This window comes from Manihot esculenta, chromosome 3 (assembly GCF_001659605.2).
Source record: "Manihot esculenta cultivar AM560-2 chromosome 3, M.esculenta_v8, whole genome shotgun sequence".
Lineage (NCBI taxonomy): Eukaryota > Viridiplantae > Streptophyta > Magnoliopsida > Malpighiales > Euphorbiaceae > Manihot > Manihot esculenta.
Genome location: NC_035163.2, coordinates 2,684,952 through 2,708,818, shown reverse-complemented (window position 1 = coordinate 2,708,818; position 23,867 = coordinate 2,684,952). Strand labels below are relative to the sequence as shown.

At 36.0% G+C, this 23,867-nt stretch overlaps 1 protein-coding gene across 21 annotated transcripts; it reads right to left on the bottom strand.

The window, feature by feature from the left end:
* Window positions 1-1,160: 1,160 nt before the first annotated feature.
* LOC110610703 (probable acyl-[acyl-carrier-protein]--UDP-N-acetylglucosamine O-acyltransferase, mitochondrial) lies at window positions 1,161-23,838 on the bottom strand. Of its 21 annotated transcripts, none has more exons than XR_002487254.2 (12): window positions 23,633-23,837; window positions 23,408-23,505; window positions 23,213-23,337; window positions 22,999-23,107; window positions 17,441-17,533; window positions 17,223-17,339; window positions 17,055-17,138; window positions 16,673-16,777; window positions 4,217-4,303; window positions 3,963-4,094; window positions 3,063-3,311; window positions 1,161-2,043 (listed from the first exon to the last, which is right to left on the bottom strand). XR_002487254.2 is itself a non-coding variant. In XM_021750743.2 (12 exons), the coding sequence occupies exons 1-10, from the start codon at window positions 23,703-23,705 to the stop codon at window positions 3,975-3,977; spliced, it is 1,011 nt and encodes a 336-aa protein (XP_021606435.1). In that variant the 5' UTR covers window positions 23,706-23,838; the 3' UTR covers window positions 2,897-3,311; window positions 3,473-3,504; window positions 3,963-3,974. The 21 variants fall into 21 exon arrangements, 8 of the variants coding, with proteins under 8 accessions (XP_021606435.1, XP_021606436.1, XP_021606434.1 ...); XR_002487255.2 differs by lacking the exon at window positions 1,161-2,043 and adding an exon at window positions 2,050-2,604; XR_006350290.1 differs by lacking the exon at window positions 1,161-2,043 and adding an exon at window positions 3,391-3,504 and having other exon boundaries at window positions 2,897-3,311; window positions 23,633-23,838.
* Window positions 23,839-23,867: the final 29 nt, after the last annotated feature.

Below are 23,867 nucleotides of genomic sequence, written 5' to 3'. Positions count from 1 at the left end.
AATCCAAACAGCTAACTTTTTGTTCAATTTAAATCATTGATATTCTTTGATTTACTAGATTCTATTTTTTAATATAATAAAAAATTAAATTTTTTAATAATTTTAAATTATTATCAAAAAATTACTTTAATAGTATTAAAGTAATCATTTCATAATTACTATTAAGATATCGCTATTTAAACTTTAGAATATAGCAGTGAAATACAATCAAATAATTATATATATAAAGAATATCTGCAAAATTTTTGACAATAAAGTTTACATTCGGAAATAAAAGAAGTAAAATACAATCTCACAGAATTATCTTTCCAAATTTCTCATAATACTACCACAACCGATGGAAAATATTACATTCAATCCATATTTTTAGCTACAATCATAGATCGCATAAAATATTTATTTAAATTGCAACACGAAACTATTAATTCATGAAAGTATTATGATTAAAAGGCGAAATTTATTCTTGAACAATGGGCGTTAAAAATATAAAATTTTATATTTTTATTTAAATTTATATTTAAATTATTATTAAAAAGTTAAATAAACTCAAATAGGCGGATAAGAGCGCGGCTCACACTTTGAAATCCTAATAAATAAATTAAAAAAAGTGTAATTCATATTCTAAAATCCTAACAAATGATAATCTTATCTAACTATTTAAGATACGTAGTTCAGTGATAAATTTGAACCAAAATATAAAATTTTTGACATGTTTAGTTCCTATTTTTTAATATTTTTAGTTCCTAATATATAATTTAGAAGTAAGTTTAGTCATTTTACGGTGGTGTATTACTTTTAAGACACGCAGTTAAATATTTTTATAATAATATACAACTATAACTTGGAAATACAACCGGTGAAAAAGTTGAGTGCAAATATCATAGGGGTTTGAGATCCTGAGTTCTAAAAGCATCAACCAATTGATGATTTTAAAGACTGAAAATGTACGATTGTGTATAACTCATTCTTTCTCTCGCAATTTTTGCACCAAAAAGCAGCAACTTCAAACTAAAGATAGTTTATAAAGTGTGTCAATTCTGTGAGATAAGCCTTTTTGACACTCAAAACTATAAGAAACAATTCGTACTAACCCAACTTTGATCAAATTTATTTCTATCAGTTAGTGCTGTTTACTCTTTTTTTTGTTCTTTTTTTTTTTATTTATATTGATAAAGTGTTATAAAAGATTATTTGCTTCATCTAACCGAATTTGATTTATATAATATAAAAAAAAAATCACTGTTTAATCTTTATGGTATAGTAGAATTAAACGGTAATTATTTATATTAGTAGATAGTCTATGCAATTTTGATAATTCAACTAAAAGGTGCCTCCTATTAAGTTTTAGCATTGTTAATGTTAGTTTTGCACTTCTCTCACACATTTTACTGTACAGACTAATGGTAATAATGCTATAACTTAATAAGAGAGGCCTTTTAATTAAATTTTCAAAATTGTATGGAATATTTAGAGAAATTTTTTAACAGGGACTAATTAATTAGTTTCACCATAATATAGGGATTAAAGAATAATTTTCCCTCTAATATCTCCAGTTCATCCACTGAACTGGGTTGTAAATGGAGAACCCATTAACTTTTCACCTACTCCTAAAGCCAAAAGAAAAAGAAAAAAGGAAGTTTCAGTCTTTCCAATCTTAAAAAATGGCAGAACTTGATGAGGTAGGCTAGTGCAGATGGTGCTAGGAACAATTTTGGACATTACTGAAACCAATTCATGGGGTCCCATATCTCCACTTTCCAGCTGATGCAATCAGCTTTAATTGGATAAGCTATGAAAGCAAGCAAGAGAAACTTATATACATACATGTATGTGAAGTTGGCAATGACCAATGTCCAGGCACTTTGCATCTTGCTTTTAAAAAGAAATCACTCATCTTGCCTCAAAGGCAAGGCTGATAATAATAATAATAATAATTAGCATTTAATAATGCTGATTTGCAGATGGGTAGGTGCTTCAATTCTTGCTGGTGTTAGTAGGTGAAAGAGCACATGTTAAAGTTTGTGAATTTTGATACATCATCCCCTGCAATTAAAAAAAAATACACAGTTCCACAATACTGACATTCTATTCATCATCTTGCTTCTTAAGAAAGAAAAGGGGCAATTTTAAAAAGAAGAAAAGGTCAAAAGGAGAAAGTGACTAAGTGAGTAATGATCAATGCAGAAATGTTAGGAACTTGGACTCTCAAAAGCAGAATTAATCTTATATATATACACACACACACACACCACAATAGCCAAGTGCTTTGTATTTAGCTAGTATTCTAGCTTCCATAGCAATGATTGAATATAAAATGTAGTCGTCCGTCAGAAATTGAGTTGTACAGAGGTGGAATGAAATTTTCAACTAATTAAACAAGGAAAATTCAAAACATAGAAGGATGGCCCACTGAAGAGAAGTCAATTGTATATGTAGGTTTTTTTTAGGTTGACTTTTAACGGATTCAAAACTTTGCAGCTTGGTGGTTTTCAGCATTCTACATGTAGGACATGGATATTTCTATGATTTCTTTTGACCACTTGGGTTCTCTCCAAGGAAGTAAAATTCAATCTAAGCCATCAAAGTGACATGGAATACGTGAGGCTGATGACAGTACAACTCATTAGTATTTGTTTCCAAAACCAAAAGCAAAGAAATTGCAAAGGAAAATCATTTATACTAGATCTCTTTCTTGCTGTGGAAGGATTTCATGGGTCATGTATAAAGTGATGTCTTAAATGATAGGAAAGTTTGGTGATAGGAACTTAGCAAATTGATTAGGCCACAGGAACTGCGGTAGGTATGAGGATATGAGAGAAGCAAATATCTCGCAAACCTACCCAAATTTGATTTTTCGTGAAAAACTCAAAATCTAATAAGGTCTGACCACGTAATGTAACGATGAAATGTAAAGGGAAACATGGTAACAAAAAGGTCAATAATCAGATGGATCAGAAGAATCAATCCATCTTCAACAGGGCATACGTCAAAAGTTAATATCAATTATGATTACAAATGGCAGTAATGCAAAGACCAGATGGTTCACAAGGTGAAGAATTTACCTAAGCGCGTTTCCATTGAACAAAACATACAATGCTTCTGCTCATCTCACACAAATATTCTACATCTGCGTCCTTTCTATTGCACAAAATTGATGTAAGAATCCTTTTCCGGTATCCTTTTCGGATGTCCCAAATGCTGAGAGTGTCTCAAGTCTCAATAATGATCTCTACCTAAAGCCACTTGGAAAGCATCTCGCAATGAGATGCAAAATACACCAGCTTGAAAATACAACAAATACAACAGCAGATCTGCAAATAGCAAATACCAAAAATCATTCATAGGATAACAATGAGCTTGAATGGCACTATGAATTAGTATTAGAAATACCAACAAAAAAAGGAGAAATCCCATGTGAAAGCCAAGTAAGGATGACAATAGACGAGATCCACGAAAATCATCTTATCCAAACCTGAATATTAGTAATCCCAATATTTGAATAAGCTGCAAACCAAATTAAAATTTGTAAATTACTTACACCAATCCCAAGCCTGATTATCCCTAGGCAAATATTATTTGGACTCATTAATCTTAAATATTTTAATTAATAATTTTGAGTAATAATTTATATTTTAAACCTTTTATAATCCTATGAGAAGTTTTCAATACTTTTTTATTTAAATATAACATATCAAAACTTCATATGTTTTTTTATATATATAGAAGTTCGAGTAACAGGGCATCCAATAGTCAAAAACCAAATCTAAACTCAAATTCAATCCAAACCCAAGTACATACTGATACCACTTGAACCCATCTTATTAGAGCTGGTCCTCACTGAGGACATCATTGCCATTCCTAAAGCCAAGAGCCCCTGAATCATTTGACTATTTGCAGGACCAAAATCACAAGTATATTTTCCGAAAATTCTTTTCAACGAAGGCAGAGGAGCAGAAACTCACAACAGAGTGTTTTCAAGAGCCACTCCAATGTCTGAACTTGCATATTCCACGTCGATTTTCTGCAAAAGAATCACGAAGAGACTGCACCATTGAACATACAACAGGAACCTGACCCAGTTCTTTATCCTGCTCCTGCAAAATGTGAACATTAAAGTTGCAAAATATATAACTTGTGCATACGGCATGTAATTTCTTTTTTTTGAGGGGAGGGGGCGGTTGGGGTTTCAGGGGAGAGGAGAGAGAAAGAGTAATACCAGTTCAGTAAGACGTTCTTCAATACCCACAGAATTGGCATCAACAGACATGAATATCTTTCTGTAAGCCATTCTCAGACTCCTAAGCTAGATCGTTGCCCAAAAATATATGCAGGTCAATTCAAACAACAAAATAAATATAATGGAGATTAAATATATAGGAATTGTAAAGAGGAGAATGACCAAAAAAGGGAAAAGCAAGAAGAATGAAAAATTTGTAGTGTCAAAATAAAAGCCAGCTGATACATCAACAAACAACAAACAAGAGGCCAATGTTAGCACAGATCTTCATACCATGATTTAACTTCTCAAATGGATGTTCCACAGCCTGCAAATCGACTTGAAGAGAAGAACTTAAAGAAGGAAGTGGAACTCAACCTCGTAACCACTACATGCTGTTATTAATAATTCAGCAAGATGAAACATCCTAACAAAAACTTAATGTCACACCCATTCTCTAATCTATAGAGGCAGATATAACTCGAAAAACTAATAAAATTTCCCCTGAATATGTATATATAAAATACGTATAACCTGTTATAATTTTAAAACATAGAAAAGAGGACTGATTGCTGGTCTAATCAATTCATAATATATTTACACCAAACAAAATACATCCAGTACTTAATATACAATTTATATATTTTCCAAAATTACAAAAAGTTACAAAGGACTTAGAATTGGCCCAACCTCCACTAGGCTATTATCTTCCAAAATTACAAAAAGTTACAAAGGACTTAGAATTGGCCCGACCTCCACTACTCTGAGCGGATGAAGGACAAAACTAGAAGATGAAGACTGCTAGGAGTGAATCACCAAAAAGGATCTATAATATTAAAAGTATAGGGGGTGAGTACAATCTATTCAGTGAGTGGATAAATAAATAAGAAAGGGGAAAATATAAAGTTTAAATATTTAATAGTACCAAATATTTAGTTAAAATAAGTCAGCTGAATAAATACAATTTATATAAATTAAGCTGAATACAAATTGCTAAGATATCACTGCTGGATAATGAATCCAAAAATTATAAATGTGATAAATAAAATTCGCATACACTCATAACATGCTCCCTGTGGATAATGCTGACATCTCAGGTGTGATAAAATAAAATAACGACAGCCTGAGAGCAATGCTAGCATCTTAGGCTCTATGATGACAATATTGGCCAAAGAGCTAATAAAATACTGGTCATACACATGTGTGGAACTATCCCAAAGGGTGACCACCTGACATACGCCCCAAAGGCTGTCTGTATATCAAGCGCTGTCCCAAAGACAGTATAAATATATACTAAGCTGAAAATAAATCACCTGTCATCAAGGTGTTATCTGTTCGGAGTATATAGAGTGTAATAGGCTATTTATTCAGCTGTGCTTTAAATTCAATTTTCATTCATTTAAGAAATACGAATTCATTTTATCTATTCCCAATTTTAAATAAATAAAATAGCATATACATATGTAAATATATTTAAAAAAAGTATCAATGTTATATATTTATCCACTCACCTGTACTGAGGACAAAATAGGTTTAGATCGCAGAAACGCCCCTATTATCTAAACTGGGAGCTGGATCCTCCCCTAGAATTAAGAAGAAAAAAATAATATATCAAGTGATAAACAAATATTCTAAAATGAAAATATAAAACGTAAAATGCAAATTTTAAATATATATATATTTTTAAGAAAAATTCAGCAATATTCCGGCATAACTAGACCTCCCAAAATTACACAGGCTCAACAAAAATACACAATAAACTATAAATATTATTTGGATCAACCTATGAAAATCATCAATCCAAAAAAAATAGAATCTCATTAATTTGGTCTAACTAAAACTTATCTCCTTTTAATTTTCAAATCACAAAAATCACTATTTAATGGTAGAGAAAATAAATTATATCGTAATAATTCGAATAAAAGGGATAAAACTCACCTATTCAAATATTGGAGCCTCTGGAAAAAATTATTGAATTTCAGGTCAGGATATTAGTTTAAATAAGGATCTGGCTGAGAATTTCAGAAGTTTATGGATTGATTGGGTTGGGGGGAGGAGATTTAGATTAAAAAGGAAAATTATTTTAAAAAAAAATAACAGAGCTTCTCTGTTTCTTCGTGAGAAGAAGAGGTGAGGAAGAAAATGTGAGTGCTCTGGTTTCGGGACCCTTCCCGAAACCAGAGCTTTTAATTTTTTTTATTATTATTTATTTATTTTTAATTTTATTTTAATAATAATTAATTTTTTTATATATAATTAATTTTTTTTAAATGAGCTGAGTATTATAAGGGTCTAAAAGTTATTTGGGTCAGTTTGGGCCGGACTGTTTCAATTGGTATCAAAGTATAGGTTTATAGATTTTGTAGACTTTTCTTAAGTTAGTATTCTTAATTATATTATGATAATTCTTTTCGTATTTTCGTTTGTAGGACAATTGCCACCTAGAATAGGTAATAGAAGTCGAGGCTGTGGTGTTTGTACAGCTAGATTAGCTGATATTGGTTGACCTCATAGGGATCCTACAATTACACCTCCACCTCTAGAAGGGGTGACAGATCATGTTTTTCCTGAGAGCGGAGAAGGGCATGGAGATTCTGTTTCTCATGGTGTTGAATCAGAGGCATATCCGACTGCACCACCGCCTCCCTTGACACCCACAGTTGCACCTGCAGCTCCACCTCTTGTTCCACCTGTAGCACCAGCCATTCCTTTTCAGATAAATGCAAACCTGAGTGCTTTTGTGGTACAAGTAGTTACAGCAGCTGTTACAACTAAACCTAGAGATCCGTGGGAGATAGTGGATCGTGCTAGACGTTTGGGGGCTTATGATTTTGAGGGTTCTTCTGATGCTGATATTGCAAATAAATGGTTAAAGAAAGTGATAAAAGAGTTTGAATTAATGAAGCTAACTGATCCAAATAAGGTAGATAATGTACATGGATTGCTTCAGGGTAAGACTGATGGTTGGTTTGATGGCATACGTTGCCGACATGGAGTTAGATTGACTTGGAATCAATTTGTATATGAATTTCGCCAGGAGTATTTGTCAGAAAGTTACAGGAAGGGAAAACAGGATGTCTTTTTCAGGTTGTTTCAAGGAAGCCTCTCAATAAGAGAGTATATTGACAAGTTTAAAGACCTCTATTGCTTTGTTTCAGACATATTGCCTTCTAAGGAAGCTAAATGTGACAGATTCAGACAAGGTCTACATGTCAATATTAGATCATCTATGACCTGGTTCAGAGGTAATAATTTTAGAGAGTTGGTGGAAGCAACCTTGAACGTTGAGAAAGTTAAGCAAGAAGAGAAAGAGTATGAGCAGCAGATGAGTAGAAAGCATATGCAGGGTTCACAGGGGTTCAGAGAGAGACCAGCTAAGAGAGGGAACAGTTCATTTCAGTCCAAAATTGAATACAGTGGTAGTGGTTCTTTTGTCAATACAGAGCAGCAAGTTACTCGACTATAGTTTAGTCAGAATTCAGTAGCACAACCAGTGGGTAGTTCCTTTGGAGCACAGAAACGTAGGCAAGGGTAAGGATATAATTTTGGGTTTGAACAAAAGAAGAGACATTTTCCTAAATGTGTCACTTGTGGTAAATATCAAGTTGGGGAGTACAGAAAATTCGATAAGAGTTACTTTGAATGTGGTTCTTCAGGACATTTTAAGAAAGATGGTCCATTACTGATAGCTAGAGACAGTGGTTCTCAGCAAAGATCAGTGGCGCCTCAGAATCTAAAGTATGGTATGACACCATCATAGGGCGTACCTACAGCACAGCAAAGACATTTGAAGTTTAGCACTTCTTTTCTGACATGGAGCAACTAGCCTTGGATTTTACGGCAGACTTGGACCGGGGCTAACTTTTGTATTTTAATTATTATTTTTTGGATATTTTGGGTATTTTCATAATTTTGCACATTAGGGTTTTGTTTCTATTATAAATAGCCTCCCTTGGCTATTAGAAAGCAACTTTTCAATTTTTGAGGAATTTCAATAAAACTTTTAGTCTTTTATCCTATATTTTCTCTTATTTCGTCTTAGCCAAACGATATTGGTTGAAATTCCTGACGGAGTCTAAATAGTCTTTTATCACTTTCACCCTCAAACAGAAGGTCAATCAGAAAGAACTATTCAGACCTTGGAGGATATGCTAAGGGCTTGTGTGATGGAGTTTAGAAGAAATTGGGATAGGTATGTGCATTTAATAAAGTTTTCTTATAATAATAGTTATCATACTAGTATCGGCATGGCTCCTTATGAAACTTTATATGGGAGGAAATGCAGAACACTATTGTGTTGGAATGAGGTAGGGGAAAGACAATTAGAAGGCCCAGAATTAGTGCAATACACTACAAATAAAATTTAGACGATCATAAGTAGATTAAAAGCAGCACAAGACAGACAGAAGAGTTATACCGTACTTTAGATTCTGAGGCGCCACTGATCTTTGCTAAGAACCACTGTCTCTAGCTATCAGTAATGGACAATCTTTCTTAAAATGTCCTGAAGAATCACATTCAAAGCAACCCTTATCGAATTTTCTGCACTCGCCAACATGATATTTACCATAAGTGAAACATTGAGGAAAATGTCTCTTCTTTTGTTCAAACCCAAAATTATATCCTTACCCTTGTTTCTGTGCCCCAAAGGAACTACACACCAGTTGTGCTACTGAACTCTGACTAAACTGTGGTCGAGTAACTTGCTGCTTTGTATTGACAAAAGAACCTCTACCACTACCACTGTATTCAGTTTTGGACTAAAATGAATTGTTCCCTCTCTTAGCTGGTCTCTCTCTGAACCCCTGTGAACCCTGCATATGCTTTCTACTCATCTTCTGCTCATACTCTTTCTCTTCTTGCTTAACTTTCTCAACATTCAAGGTTGCTTCCACCAACTCTCTAAAATTATTACCTCTGAACCAGGTCATAGATGATCTAATATTGACATGTAGACCCTGTCTGAATCTGTCACACTTAGCTTCCTTAGAAGGCAATATGTCTGAAACAAAGCAATAGAGGTCTTTAAACTTGTCAATATACTCTCTTATTGAGAGGCTTCCTTGAAACAACCTGAAAAAGACATCCTGTTTTCCCTTCCTGTAACTTTCTAACAAATACTCCTGGCGAAATTCATATATAAATTGATCCCAAGTCAATCTAACTCCATGTCTGCGACGTATGCCATCAAACCAACCATCAGTCATACCCTAAAGCAATCCATGTACATTATCTACCTTATCTGGATCAATCAGCTTCATTAATTCAAACACTTTTATCACTTTCTTTAACCATTTATTTGCAATATCAGCATTAGAAGAACCCTCAAAATCATAAGCCCCAAACGTCCAGCACGATCCATTATCTCCCACAGATCTCTAGGTTTAGCTGTAACAACTGCTGTAACTACTTGTACCACAAAAGCACCCAGGTTTGCATTTATCTGAAAAGGAATGGCTAGTGCTACAGGTGGAACAAGAGGTGGAGCTGCAGGTGCGACAGGAGGTGCAATTGCAGGTGTCGAGGGAGGCGGTGGTGCAGTCGGATATGCCCCTGATTCAACACCATGAGAAACAGAATCTCCATGCCCTTCTCCGCTCTCAGGAAAAACATGATCTGCCACCCCTTCTAAAGGTGGAGGTATAACTGTAGGATCCCTATAAGGTCTGTTATAAGTTATAGAAAGTAAATATGTTAATATAGGAAGTAAATATTGATAGATGGGTCAGTTGCTTAATCCTAGGGATTGTATAATCATAGACTTGATTTTCCTTCCTATTTAGATACCCTCTCTCATGTATAAATAGATTGTAATCTCTATTGTGAAATACAACAAATATTATCCTTCTACATGGTATCAAAACCTTTCTCGTAGAGATTTAATTTTTCTCTCCAGTCAAAGTTTTTTTTAAGAAAAAAAAAAAAAAATTTTTTTTTGGAGACTTAGGGCTCTGTTTATTTGGGTTACCCATAACGGGTAATATTTGGATCTCACCATCGCTGGAGTCACCACATCATTCCCTTGTCAGATCTGAGGTTTATTTGCCGTTCGGATTTTGGGGGAGGTGTTTTTATCGGTACTGTTCACGGGTACTGTTCACGAGTACTGTTCATCGACACTGTTCACAAGTACTGTTCACGTGGTACTGTTCATCTGTACTGTTCACGCCGGGTACTGTTTTCTGATTCTGAGTTTCTTTTGTTGCTGTCGTTTTGGGTTTGTTGTCATGGTTGAAGTGAAAACCACCACCGTAACTGATGTGATTCCTATGATGACTAAAATCACGGAACACAAATTGAATGGATCTTCCAATCAAGGAATTTTGATATCTGCAGATGAGTATGCACAATTCGTCCAATACCAGGCATCTCTAAAATCCTCTAATTCCTCCTCTATCACTGCAATTGCCGAGTCAGGTAACTCTACTACATGTCTTGTGTCTTCATCCTCAAAATGGGTTATTGATTCTGGTGCTACCGATCATATGTCAGGTAATTCTACCCTTTTGTCCAATCTTGAGTCTCGTACATCGCCTTCTTATGTTACTCTTGCTGATGGCACTAAATCTTCTGTCATTGGTTCTGGTCATGTCAACTTAACCCCTTCTCTTTCTGTATCCTCTGTGTTATGTCTCCCTAAGTTCGCATTTAATTTGCTTTCCGTTAGTAAACTCACTCGTGCATTGAATTGTTGTGTCTCATTCTTTCCTGATCACTGTGTTTTTCAGGATCTTTCGACGAAGCAGATTATTGGTAGAGGGAGTGAGTCAGAGGGTCGTTACGTCTTGGATCAACAACTACATCGATCTCCTCGATCTCTGGTATGCTCCACGCGTTTAACACCTTTTGATGTTCATTGTCGTTTGGGGCATCCTTCTCTCTCAGTTTTAAAGAAGTTATATCCACAGTTTCATTCTTTGTCTACTCTAGATTGTGAGTCTTGTCAATTTGCCAAACATCATCGTTTACCTACACTGCCTCGAGTCAATAAACGGGCTTCGTCCCCCTTTGAGTTAGTACATTCAGATGTTTGGGGTCCTTGTCCTGTTGTGTCTAAGTCTGGCTTTAAGTATTTTGTTACTTTTGTTGATGATTTCTCTCGTACTACTTGGTTATTTTTAATGAAGAGTCGTTCAGAATTATTTTCTGTTTTTTGTGCATTTTATGCTGAAATCCAAACCCAATTCAATACTTCCATCCGTATATTGCAAAGTGATAATGCTAAAGAGTATCTCTCTGGGGAATTTCAATCTTATTTGTTACAAAAAGGGATTCTTCATCAGTCATCTTGTGTTGCCACTCCTTCACAAAATGGAGTTGCTGAAAGAAAAAATCGACATCTTCTTGAAGTAGCCAGAGCTCTCTTATTCCAAATGAAGGTACCTAAATGTTTTTGGGCTGATGCTGTATCCACTGCTTGTTTTTTGATCAATCGCATGCCTTCCTCCATCCTTCATGGTGATATCCCTTATAACATTTTGTTTTCCACTAAATCTTTGTTTCCTATTGAGCCACGTATGTTTGGTTGTACATGTTTTGTTCGTGATGTTCGTCCACAGGTTACTAAATTGGATCCTAAATCACTCAAATGTGTCTTCCTTGGCTACTCTCGACGTCAGAAAGGGTATCGTTGTTTTTCTCCTGATCTGAATCGGTATCTTGTGTCTGCGGATGTAACATTCTTTGAGTCCACTCCATTTTTTCCGCCATCATCTGTTTATAACACCGAGGGGGAGGAAGATGACCTCTTGTTATACACTGTTCGCTCTTTGTCTCCTCAGACTACTCCTACACCTTTCGCTCATGTGCCAGGTCGCCCTCCCATCTTTCATGTGTATTCCAGACGCTTAGAGGACTCTGACTCCGTTCCGCTACCTGCTTCTTCGTCGACAGATCCTGCTCCCACTGATCCTTCACCGTCTGATTTGGATTTGCCCATTGCTCTTCGCAAAGGTAAACGTACTTGCACTTATCCTATTTCATCTTGTGTCTCTTATGATCAATTATCCTCCTCTTCTCGTTGTTTTGTCACTGCTTTAGATTCTATTTCAATTCCCAAAACTGTTATTGAGGCTTTGTCCCATCCTGGTTGGCGTGCTGCAATGGAAGAGGAAATGATGGCCCTTGACACTAATGGTACTTGGGAGTTGATGTCCTTGCCCCCAGGAAAGCGGGCTATTGGGTGCAAATGGGTGTTTGCAGTAAAAGTAAACCCTGATGGATCTATTGCTCGCCTCAAGGCCCGTTTAGTGGCCAAAGGTTATGCACAAACTTATGGAGTTGACTATTCTGATACATTCTCTCCAGTTGCCAAGCTCGCATCTGTCCGATTGTTTATTTCCTTGGCGGCTACTCATGATTGGCCCTTGCATCAACTGGATATTAAAAATGCTTTTCTTCATGGTGATCTTCAGGAGGAGGTTTATATTGAGCAACCACCTGGTTTTGTTGCTCAGGGGGAGTCAGGTAAGGTTTGTAGACTTCGAAAATCCCTTTATGGCTTGAAACAGAGTCCTCGAGCATGGTTTGGCAGGTTTAGTGAGGTGGTCCAACAGTTTGGAATGAAGATGAGTAAGTGTGATCACTCAGTGTTTTATAGAAATTCTGATAGTGGAGTAATTCTGCTTGTAGTATATGTGGATGATATCGTTATTACAGGAAGTGACATTGCTGGCATCACATCCCTAAAAGAATTTCTTAAAACACAGTTTCATACAAAGGATTTGGGTTCCTTGAAATATTTCTTGGGAATTGAAGTTATGCGGTGTAAGAAAGGCATCTTCTTATCTCAAAGAAAATATGTTCTTGATTTGTTGGCAGAAACAGGAAAATTGGGTGTTAAGCCGTGTAGTACCCCAATGACCCCTAACCTTCAACTTACCACAGAAGACAGTGAGCCATTTGCAGATCCTGGAAGGTACAGAAGATTAGTTGGTAAGCTGAATTATTTGACTGTGACTCGTCCTGATATTGCATATTCAGTGAGTGTGGTAAGTCAGTTTATGTCCTCTCCTACTGTTGCCCAGTGGGATGCTCTGGGACAGATTCTTTGTTACCTTAAAGAGGCCCCAGGGCGAGGCCTATTCTATGGTAACCATGGGCACTCAAATATTGAATGCTTTTCTGATGCTGATTGGGCAGGCTCGAAAGTTGATAGGAGGTCAACTACTGGGTATTGTGTTTTTGTGGGAGGTAACTTGGTCTCATGGAAAAGTAAGAAGCAAAATGTGGTCTCCCGTTCTAGTGCTGAATCTGAATATCGAGCCATGGCACAAGCCGTTTGTGAAATCTTGTGGGTACGTCAACTGTTGGAAGAAGTTAGGTTTTCAAATTCGGTGCCTGCTAAGTTGTGGTGTGATAATCAAGCAGCTATCCACATTGCCTCCAATCCAGTATTTCACGAGAGGACCAAACACATCGAGATTGATTGTCATTTTGTTCGTGAAAAGGTTCAACAAAAGATAATATCAACAGAACATATCCGAACTGGAGAACAATTAGGAGATATTTTCACTAAAGCTCTAAATGGGACTCGAGTTGATTATATATGTAACAAGTTGGGCATGATTAACATTTATGATCCAACTTGAGGGGGAGTGTTATAAGTTATAGAAAGTAAATATGTTAATATAGGAAGTAAATATTGATAGATGGGTCAGTTGCTTAATCCTAGGGATTGTATAATCATAGACTTGATTTTCCTTCCTATTTAGATACCCTCTCTCATGTATAAATAGATTGTAATCTCTATTGTGAAATACAACAAATATTACCAATATCAGCTAATCTAGTTGTACGAATACCACGGCCTCGACTTCTATTACCTACTCTGGACGGCATTGTCCTACAAACGAAAATATGAAAAGAATTATCAGAATATAATTAAGAATACTAACTCGAGAAAAGTCTACAGAATCTACAAACCTATACTCTTGATACCAATTGAAACAGTTCAGCCCAAACTGACCCAAATAACTTTTGAACTCTTATCATATCCAGCTCATTTAAAAAAATTAATTAAAAATAAAATTAATTATATATAAAAAAATTAATTAATTATTATTAAAATAAAAATAAAAATAAATAAATAATAATAAAAAATTAAAAGCTCTAGTTTCGGGAAGGGTCCCAAAACTAGAGCACTCACATTTTCTTCCTCACCTCTTCTTTTCAGGAAGAAACAGAGAAGCTTTGTCATTTTAAAAAAAAAAATTCCTTTTTAATCCAAATCTCCTCCCCAACCCAATCAATCCATAAACTTCCGAAATTCTCAGCTAGATCCTTATTTAAACTAATATCCTGACCATAAATTCAATAATTTTTTTCAGAGGCTCCAATATTTGGATAGATGAGTTTTATCCCTTTTATTCAAATTATTACGATATAATTTATTTTCTCTACCATTAAATAGCGATTTTTGTGATTTGGAAATTAAAAGGGAATAAATTTTAGTTAGACTCAAATGAGATTCTATTTTTTTTTGGATTGATAATTTTCATAGGTTGACCCAAATAATATTTATAGTTTATTGTGTATTTTTGTTGAGTTTGTGTAATTTTGAGAGGTCTAGTTATACTGGAATATTGCCGAATTTTTCTTAAAAATATATATATATTTAAAATTTGCATTTTACGTTTTATATTTTCATCCTAGAATATTTGTTTATCACTTGATATATTATTTTTTCTTCTTAATTCTAGGGGAGGACCCAACTCCCAGTTTAGATAATAGGAGCGTTCCTGCAATCTAAACCTATTTTGTCCTCGGTACAGGTGAGTGGATAAATATATAACATTGATACTTTTCTTAAATATATTTATATATGTATATGCTATTTTATTTATTTAAAATTGGGAATGGATAAAATGAATTCGTATTTGTTGAATGAATGAAAATTGAATTTAAAGCACAGCCGAATAAATAGCCGATTACACTCTGTATATGCTCCGAACAGATAACACCTTGATGACAGGTAATTTATTTTCAGCTTAGTATATATTTATACTGTCTTTGGAACAGCGTACAGACAGCCTTTGAGGCGTATGTCAAGTGGTCACCCTTTGGGGATAGCTCTGCACATGTGTATGACCGGTATTTTATTAGCTCTTAGGCCAATATTGTCATCATAGAGCCTAAGATGCCAGCATTGCTCTCAGACTGTCGTTATTTTATTTTATCACAACTGAGATGCCAACATTATCCACAAGGAGCATGTTATGAGTGTATGCAAATTTTATTTATCACATTTATAATTTTTGGATTCATTATCCAACAGTGATATCTTAGCAATTTGTATTCAGCTTAATTTATATAAATTGAATTAAATTGTATTTATTCAGCTGACTTATTTTAGCTAAATATTTAGTATTATTAAGTACTTAAACTTTATCTTTTCCCATTTGTTATTTATTTATCTGCTCATTGAGTAGATTGTACTCACCCCTTACACTTTTAATATTACATATTCTTTTTGGTGATTCACTCCTAGCAGTCTATATCTTCTAGTTTTGTCCTTTCACTTCGTCCGCTCAGAGTCTAGTGGAGGTCGGGTCAATCCTAAGTCCTTTGTAATTTTTTATAATTTTGGAAGATAATATATAAATTATATATTCAAGTGCTGGATGTATTTTGTTTGGAGTAAATATATTATGAATTGACTAGACCAGTCATCCGTCCTCTCTTCTATGTTTTAATATTTTAAAATTGTAGCAGGTTATACGTATTTATATATACATATTCAGAAAAAATTCTATCAGTTTTTTGAGTCATATCCGTCTCTACAGATTAGAGAATGGGTGTGACAATAATTAGTATCAGAGCCACCCTGAGTCAGACAAATTGTGCAGAACTAGTGGGTCTGCGAGGAAAGAGCTACCCGTGTGAGACGAGGTAGAACCGCCCGAGATACTAGCGAACCACAATACCTAAGGATCCGATCCTGATTTAGCAATTGCATTCGATTCAGTTGTGACGAGAACGTCGCAAATTTAGCAAAGGAGAGTGTGAAATTCACCTGCCTGCTTGGATGCAGGAGACGTCCACATCGGTGGATTACGACAAATTAGAATTGTATATAATAGTTAGCATGAAACTACTATTAGAATTGTATATAATAGCGGATTAAGCATGTATTTCATCCCACCAAAAGGAGGCTTCTCACATAAATCATTCACTTGCTCCAACCAAGACCATGGAACCCCTAGCTGCCATACAACTAGTAGAATATCAAATCTGGCTCTCATGTCTCGCCCTAAATCCATTTGTGCAAAAGAAATGCGGCAGCAGCTAAAATGTGATATGCAACTTAAAAGAGACTGGCTAACAATATTTTGTATATAAAACTAGTGAATAATCATCACAATTATCTTCCTTCTGACATTTTTAGTGTATATTTGAAAACAATGGTGGTAAGCTTTGCTACCTTATATTGCCATCAGAAAGAAAGTAGCTACCAACCTCTGTGGCTGTGAATCCATGCCGCCGAAGACCCTCCAAATTCAGACCACGAAGCTCAGCTCTTTCTCCAGCCACCATTGCATATTTAGGTACATCTTGTGAAACCTTCAGCCATAACCAGCACAATTTTCAGAGAGGAAAGTTTTTCTTCTTTTTTTATTTGTTTTCACATACTAATTTCCAACACATCCAGCAAAAGAAAAAAATTATGCCACAAGGATTTTTCTGTCCTTCATTTTTGCCCAACTGGACACACCAATATGTATCAACATCAATCATTAGATTTCCACATTGCACACCAACATCCATGTGGGGTTCCTTGATACGTGAGATTAGAATGGCAAATAAGAAATCAAAATCAGAAAATAAGAAAAGATCATACCACAGATCCGCCGCCGATGAAAGAAAATGAACCAATATGGCAAAATTGATGAACAACAATAGCACCAGCAGTGTGAGTATAGTCCTACATTTGAAGCACCTCGATCAAGTTCTAGTTAGACTCTGAATGTGGAACATTACTATGTGGAATGATGTTATAAAGACTCACTTCCGCAATAACATGACCAGCTAGAAGGGTATTATTAGCAAATATGTTATTGTTGCCGATTTTGCAGTCATGGGCAATATGACAAGACCCCATGATAAGGTTGTTATTTCCTATAATCTGCATAGATAAAGCTAGTCAGACTACTGCAAATATGTGAACTTTACAGATTATGAGTTATGACTATAGCATATAGAATAGAACAGCAACAATAGCCATACCGTTCTATCACTTGGTTTGGAAGATCGGTGAATTGAAGCATGCTCTCTGATTTCGTTGTTGTCACCAATGTCAAGAAAACATTCATCCCCTGGCTAAATGCAAGGATAAACAAAATAAAAGATTCTATTTAATTTTGAAAACAGCCTTACATATGGTTAAATTCTAAATCACTGCAAAAGGCTGCTGCAAATGAACAACTGCATGCCGATTAAGCAAATGCATAATATATGATGATGAAAAATAAATCTATATATCTATGAAGATGAACAGAAATAAAATATGTTTTTTTATGTATTTGTGCATGATGACAAATCTTTCATACCATATTGAACAAGTCAACACCAGCTCATTGATTTAAACTTGACCAAGAATTCAACGTTTAGTTAAGATATTTATTCGTTTAACCAAGTCTTTTGTTTGTTTCCTATTTCTTAGCTATTATCTTAGCTGATAGGATATTATGGGTTAGTGGGCTACTGCATAGAAAGTGGAGAAACGTGCATAAGTTGGTTGAAATTGTAGCCTATAAATAGGCAGTTCCTTTAGTCGAATATATCATCCATTTTGAGCGTATTTCCTCTACTATTAAAGTGAGATATTGAGAGCAAATTAACTTGATTCTTAATTAAGTGCCATTTGTTTCTGGAAGATCAAAGCTGGCAAGGCAATGTTCGCTTTGAAGACAACAGTTGAAGAGGATGTGTTAGAGCATATCCAAGACGCCAAAACCCCAAAGCAAGCTTGGGATACATTCGCCAAGCTATTTTCGAAGAAAAATGACACGAGGCTTCAACTCTTAGAGAGTGAATTACTCTCAATTGCACAACGTGACATGACGGTAGCACAATATTTCCATAAAGTGAAGATGTTATGCCGAAAAATTTTAGAGTTAGATCCACAAGCCCCAATTGGAGAGACAAGGATGAAGCGGATTATCATCCATGGTCTAAGGCCTGAATAAAGAGGCTTTGTTGTTGCTGTACAAGGATGGCAAACTCAACCATTGCCTATAGAATTTGAGAATTTGTTAGCAGGTCAAGAAGCCTTAGATAAGCAAATGGGAGGAGCTTCACCAAAGGGTCAAGAGGAAGCACTTTATGCGAATAAAGGTAGATGGAATTCCAAGCAGCATGGTGCTGGTGGATTTAAAAGAATGAGGACGAGATAGGAGGTCATCAAACCGAAGGAAGCGCTTAGGGGGAGGCTTAAAAAATAGAAGTCATGGCAAAAAGTTTGAAGGGCATGCTTTAATTGCAAGAAGAAGGGACATATGGTGAGATATTGTAAGTTTGAAGGGCAGTGCTTTAATTGCAAGAAGAAGGGGCATATGGCAAGAGATTGTAAGTTGAAGAGTAGGGTCGTGGAGAGTAATGCTGCTACATTCAAGGTCGAGGATGAGTGGGATGCTGAAGCATTTTTTAAAGAAGAGGACGTGGCTTTTACAGCTATAACATCCAATCAAATTGATTATGAAAAAGATTGGATTGTTGACTCAGGGTGCTCCAATCACATGACACGTGATGTGAGAAAGCTGCAAAATTTGTCAGTGGGGAAGCCATGTGGTGGTGATAGCAGACAACTTGAAGTTACCAATAGCTCACATTGGTAGTACAATTGTCTCTCCCCATTCCAGTGATGATGAGATTCCACTTCAAAATGTCTATTATGTCCCAGGTATGAAGAAGAACCTTCTCTCAGGAGCACAATTAACATCTTCTGGCCTTTTTGTATTGTTTGGCCCACGAGATGTGAAGGTATATCGTGATCTTGAGATCATAGAAGAGCCAGTAATGAAGGGACAGAAAATAGAGTCAGTTTATGTGCTATCAACATTAACTGCAGATGTAGACAAGACAAGAAGGAACGAAACTGCTGATTTATGGCATATGCAGCTAAGTCACGTTACCTATTCCAAGCTAGATGTGATGATGAAGAAGTCAATGTTGAAGGGAATTCCTCAAATTGAAGTGAGAACTGACACTGTGTGTGTAGGCTGTCAATATAGAAAAGCACATCAATTGCCATTTGAGGAGTCTACATTTAAAGCAAAGGAACCATTAGAGTTGATTCACTCTGATGTGTTTGGGCCAGTTAAGCAAGCTTCTATTGGTGGTATGCGGTACATGGTGACCTTTATTGATGACTTCTCAAGGTATGCATGGGTTTACTTTATGAAGGAAAAATATGAGACTATTTCAAAGTTTAGACAGTTTAAGAATGAAGCAAAAGCAAAGGTTGATGGAAAGGTTCTTTGTCTACGCACCGATAATGGAGGAGAGTACATGTCAGATGAATTTTCAGATTTCCTTCAAAAGTGCAAGATATGCCATCAATTCACATATCCTAGCACACCACAACAAAATGGCGTGGCAAAAAGGAAGAATACACACCTGGCCGAAGTTTGTCGAAGCATGATTCACACTAAAAATGTTCCTGGACGATTTTGGACAGAAGCTATGAGGACGGCTGCATTCGTTATCAATAGGCTTTAAACTTTCTTTCACCCTTTGAGAAGTTATGGAGTACAAAGCCTACTGTAAGTTATTTTAGAGTTTTTAGCTGTGCATGCTATGTATTTGTACCTGATCATTTACGTAGCAAGATGGACAAGAAGGTTGTTAGGTGTATCTTTGTAGGATATGACAGTCAAAGGAAAGGTTGGCAGTGCTGTGATCCAGTAAACAGGAAGTACTACACATCTCGGAATGTGGTGTTTGATGAAGCCTTTGCGTGGTGGTCCTCAGATAAAGAAGCATTACTAGACTCGGATGTTTTTAAAGAGGCAATGGAATTTTCTCAAATCCACCTGAGTATAGATGAACCTGAAGGTGCAGTAGATGAAGGAAATGCTGAGGAAGATATAACTCAAGATGTGGCTCAAAATCCTTGGCAAACTGGTGTGTATCAACAACCAAGTGAAGAAGATGAGTCTCTTGGAGTGCAAACACCAACTCCGCTCAAATGGTCAACAAGAATCGGAAAGCCAAATCCCAAGTATGCCAATGCCGCCATTATAGAAGAAGCAGAAAAGAAGGAGTCAGAGACATATGAGGAAGCATCTCAAAATACAAAGTGAATTCAAGCTATGGAGGAAGAAATTGCAGTGTTAAAGTGAAATCAAACTTGGGAGCTCGTGCCAAAGCCAAGAGATGTTAAGCCTAGTTCTTGCAAATGGGTTTATAAGATAAAGCGTCATACAGATGGATCAATCGAGAGATACAAAGCTCGTCTAGTAGCTCAGGAGTTCTCTCAGCAGTACGGACTAGACTGCAATGAAACATTTAGTCCAGTAGCAAAGCTTACAACTGTTCGAGTCCTACTTGCACTTGCAACTAGCAAGGATTGAAACCTATGGCAGATGGATGTAAAGAATACATTTTTGCATGGAGAATTAGATCGGGAGATCTACATGTGTCAACTGATGGGCTTTCAAATTCGTGAATATCCGGAGCATGTTTGTAAGTTTCGAAAGGCGCTTTATGGATTAAAGCAAGCGCCAAGGGCTTGGTATGGTAAGATTGCTGAATTTCTTACCCATAGTGGTTATTCGGTTGCATCGGCAGACTCTAGTTTATTTGTTAAACTTGTTTGAGGCAAACTAGCAATTGTACTAGTATATGTGGATGATCTGATTCTCACAGGAAATTATGATGAAGAAATTCAACGAAAAAAGGAGAATTTGTCAATTCAGTTTCTAATGAAAAAGCTTGGACAACTTAATCACTTTCTTGGTTTGGAGGTTGACCATAGTGAAGATGGAATCTTACTCCACCAGCAAAAGTATTCTAGAGGTGTGTTGAAGAAGTTTGGAATGTTCAACTGTAAACCGATATCGACACCCGATGGAGCCAAACACCAAGATGTGTGCTTATGAAGGAAAAGAATTGGAAGATGCAATGATGTACCGAAAATTGGTGGGTACTCTAGTCTACTTAACTCTAACAAGACCCGATATTTCTTATGCAATTGGTGTGATGAGTCGATTTATGCAAAATCCTAAGAAACCTCATTTAGAAGCAGTTCAAAGGATTTTGAGATATATCAAGGGTACACTCGGGTACAGAGTTATGTACAAGAAAGGTGATGAATGCAAGTTAGTTGGCTATTGTAATGCTGACTATGCAGGTGACCATGACACTCGGCGTTCTACTACTAGATATGTGTTTATGCTTGGGTCTGGAGCAATTTCTTGGTGCAGTAAGAGGCAACCAACTGTTTATTTGTCAACATCAGAAGCAGAATACCGTGCGGCAGCTATGGTAGCTCAAGAAAGCACTTGGCTTACACAGTTGCTGAAGGACTTGCATTAGTCAACAGAGTGTGCAATCCTGTTGAATTGTGACAATCAGTCAGCGACATGCTTCATGCAAGAACTAAGCATGTGGAGGTACAATATCATTTCATTAGGGAAAAAGTTCTTGAAGAAAAAGTGGAGTTAAGGCAAATCAAAACAGGTGATCAAATCGCTGATATATTCACAAAAGGCTTGAGCAGCAATAAGTTTGAAGTTTTTTGTCGTCAACTGGGCATGGCGAACGCAGTGCAAGTTGATGTTGAGGAGGAGAATTGAACAAGTCAACACCAGCTCATTGATTTAAACTTGACCAAGAATTCAACGTTTAGTTAAGATATTTATTTGTTTTACCAAGTCTTTTGTTTATTTCCTATTTCTTAGCAATTATCTTAGCTGATAGGATATTATGGGTTAGTGGGCTACTGCATAGAAAGTGAAGAAACATGCATAAGTTTGTTGAATTGTAGCCTATAAATAGGCAGTTCCTTTAGTCGAATATATCATCCATTTTGAGCGTATTTCCTCTACTATTAAAGTGAGATATTGAGAGCAAATTAACTTAATTCTTAATTAAGTTCCTTTTGTTTCTTTGCCTCATCTGTTTCAACATACCATTGACCATACAGAATAATAACTTAATGGTGAACAAAAATCAAGGACCAGAAATCGGAAAGAAGCAATAGAAAAACAAGGTAAAAGAATTGGCTATATGTATCCAATGCCATGCTTCAGCAAGAATGTTATAACAGCAACATCAGCAGATGCACCATGCTTCAGTAAGAATGTTATAACAGCAACATCAGCAGATGCGATCCATAAAATTAGAAAAAAAAAAAAAAAGATATTATGAATCTCAGGTTAGCATATAATCAATGATTAAGCAGGGTTCAATATTAAGAGATTTATAGCATTGAACCCACAGGTAACTGAAACAGGCAATATTGCCATTTGCTGTGGATCTATAAATATTCAGAACAAGCAAGCACACGTATCACAGTTGCAATAGGGCAATTTGCTAGCTTAGCAAACAAAAATATTCAAAAGAACCGTAACATATGTCATCTGGAAATTTTTACTCTTCAACTAATATGAGAAATGCCAGGTAATAATGAAGTAGAAATAAAAGCAGCAGATTCACAGGTTTCCTGCCTTGTAATAAAGTTCAAATACCCTAAATGACACGAAACATGCTTCAAAAACCAGATATAGCTAACTGAATATGACTTAAATTAGTTAATACGTACAATTAGCAGAAAAACAAACCTTGTATTTCATATCTTGGCATTTAACACCAACCACAGCATGATGACCAATTATGTTATTATTTCCTAAAACTGTAAGTCCTGGAAGATCATCACCAACCACAGCGCCACTGCCTGACACATTTCTTTTCTCATTATTATTATAATTTTAACTTTAAACTCCTGAATAACTAAATTCCATCAATATAACAAAAGCATTCAATTAGCTGACTCACGTCATCAAAACACAGCGCTCCCCTAACTCTGTATTTCCAAAAATATGGCTTCCAGGATACAATTGACAACCATTTCCAAGCCTAGCAGACGATCCAACGGTGCAGAAAGGACCAATCGAAACACCCTTTACAAGAGAATGAAGAAATCAGCAAAGAAACGAGTTTAATTAAGTAAAACAGAGAGAGAGTGTGAACCTGGCCAATCAGGGCGTTTGGGTGAACGATAGCTGAGGAGTGAATGAAGTTAGGATTCTCCAGGGATGAAGCTTCGTGTCTCTTCTCGTTCGAGGCATCTGTAAACAAGAACAGATACTTGCATAGATGAAACTGTGTTCTTCTTCTGGGAAGCAATGGAAAGAGAAATATGATTGATACAGAAGAAGAAGAAGAAGAAGAAGAAGAAGAAGAAGAAGAAGATACATGTAAGTAGAGAGGAGAATCGCTGCAGATAGAACGAGCCAATAGGCCTGCGGATTTTAAGCAGAGAATTCATGGCGGAAGTCGGAATCACTACACGAGTGTCCTTCTACTTGAATTTGAAGGTGCAGCTCGCGTTGCCTGCGTATCTAACTTTTTCTCATTTTGCTCTATTTACACAAATTAATCGCATTTCACATTCACGCCCATTTTTGTTGGCGGATTTATTTTTGTATCC

What these genes read in the sequence shown, in the direction of transcription:
- LOC110610703 (XM_021750743.2), bottom strand. Translation starts at nt 23,705, where the DNA reads ATGAATTCTCTGCTTAAAATCCGCAGGCCTATTGGCTCGTTCTATCTG. An exon ending in GAGCGCTGTGTTTTGATGAC is followed by an intron (nt 23,108 to 23,212) that starts GTGAGTCAGCTA and finishes TGTGTCAGGCAG; the next exon opens with TGGCGCTGTGGTTGGTGATG. An exon ending in CTGGTCATGTTATTGCGGAA is followed by an intron (nt 17,139 to 17,222) that starts GTGAGTCTTTAT and finishes CTTCAAATGTAG; the next exon opens with GACTATACTCACACTGCTGG.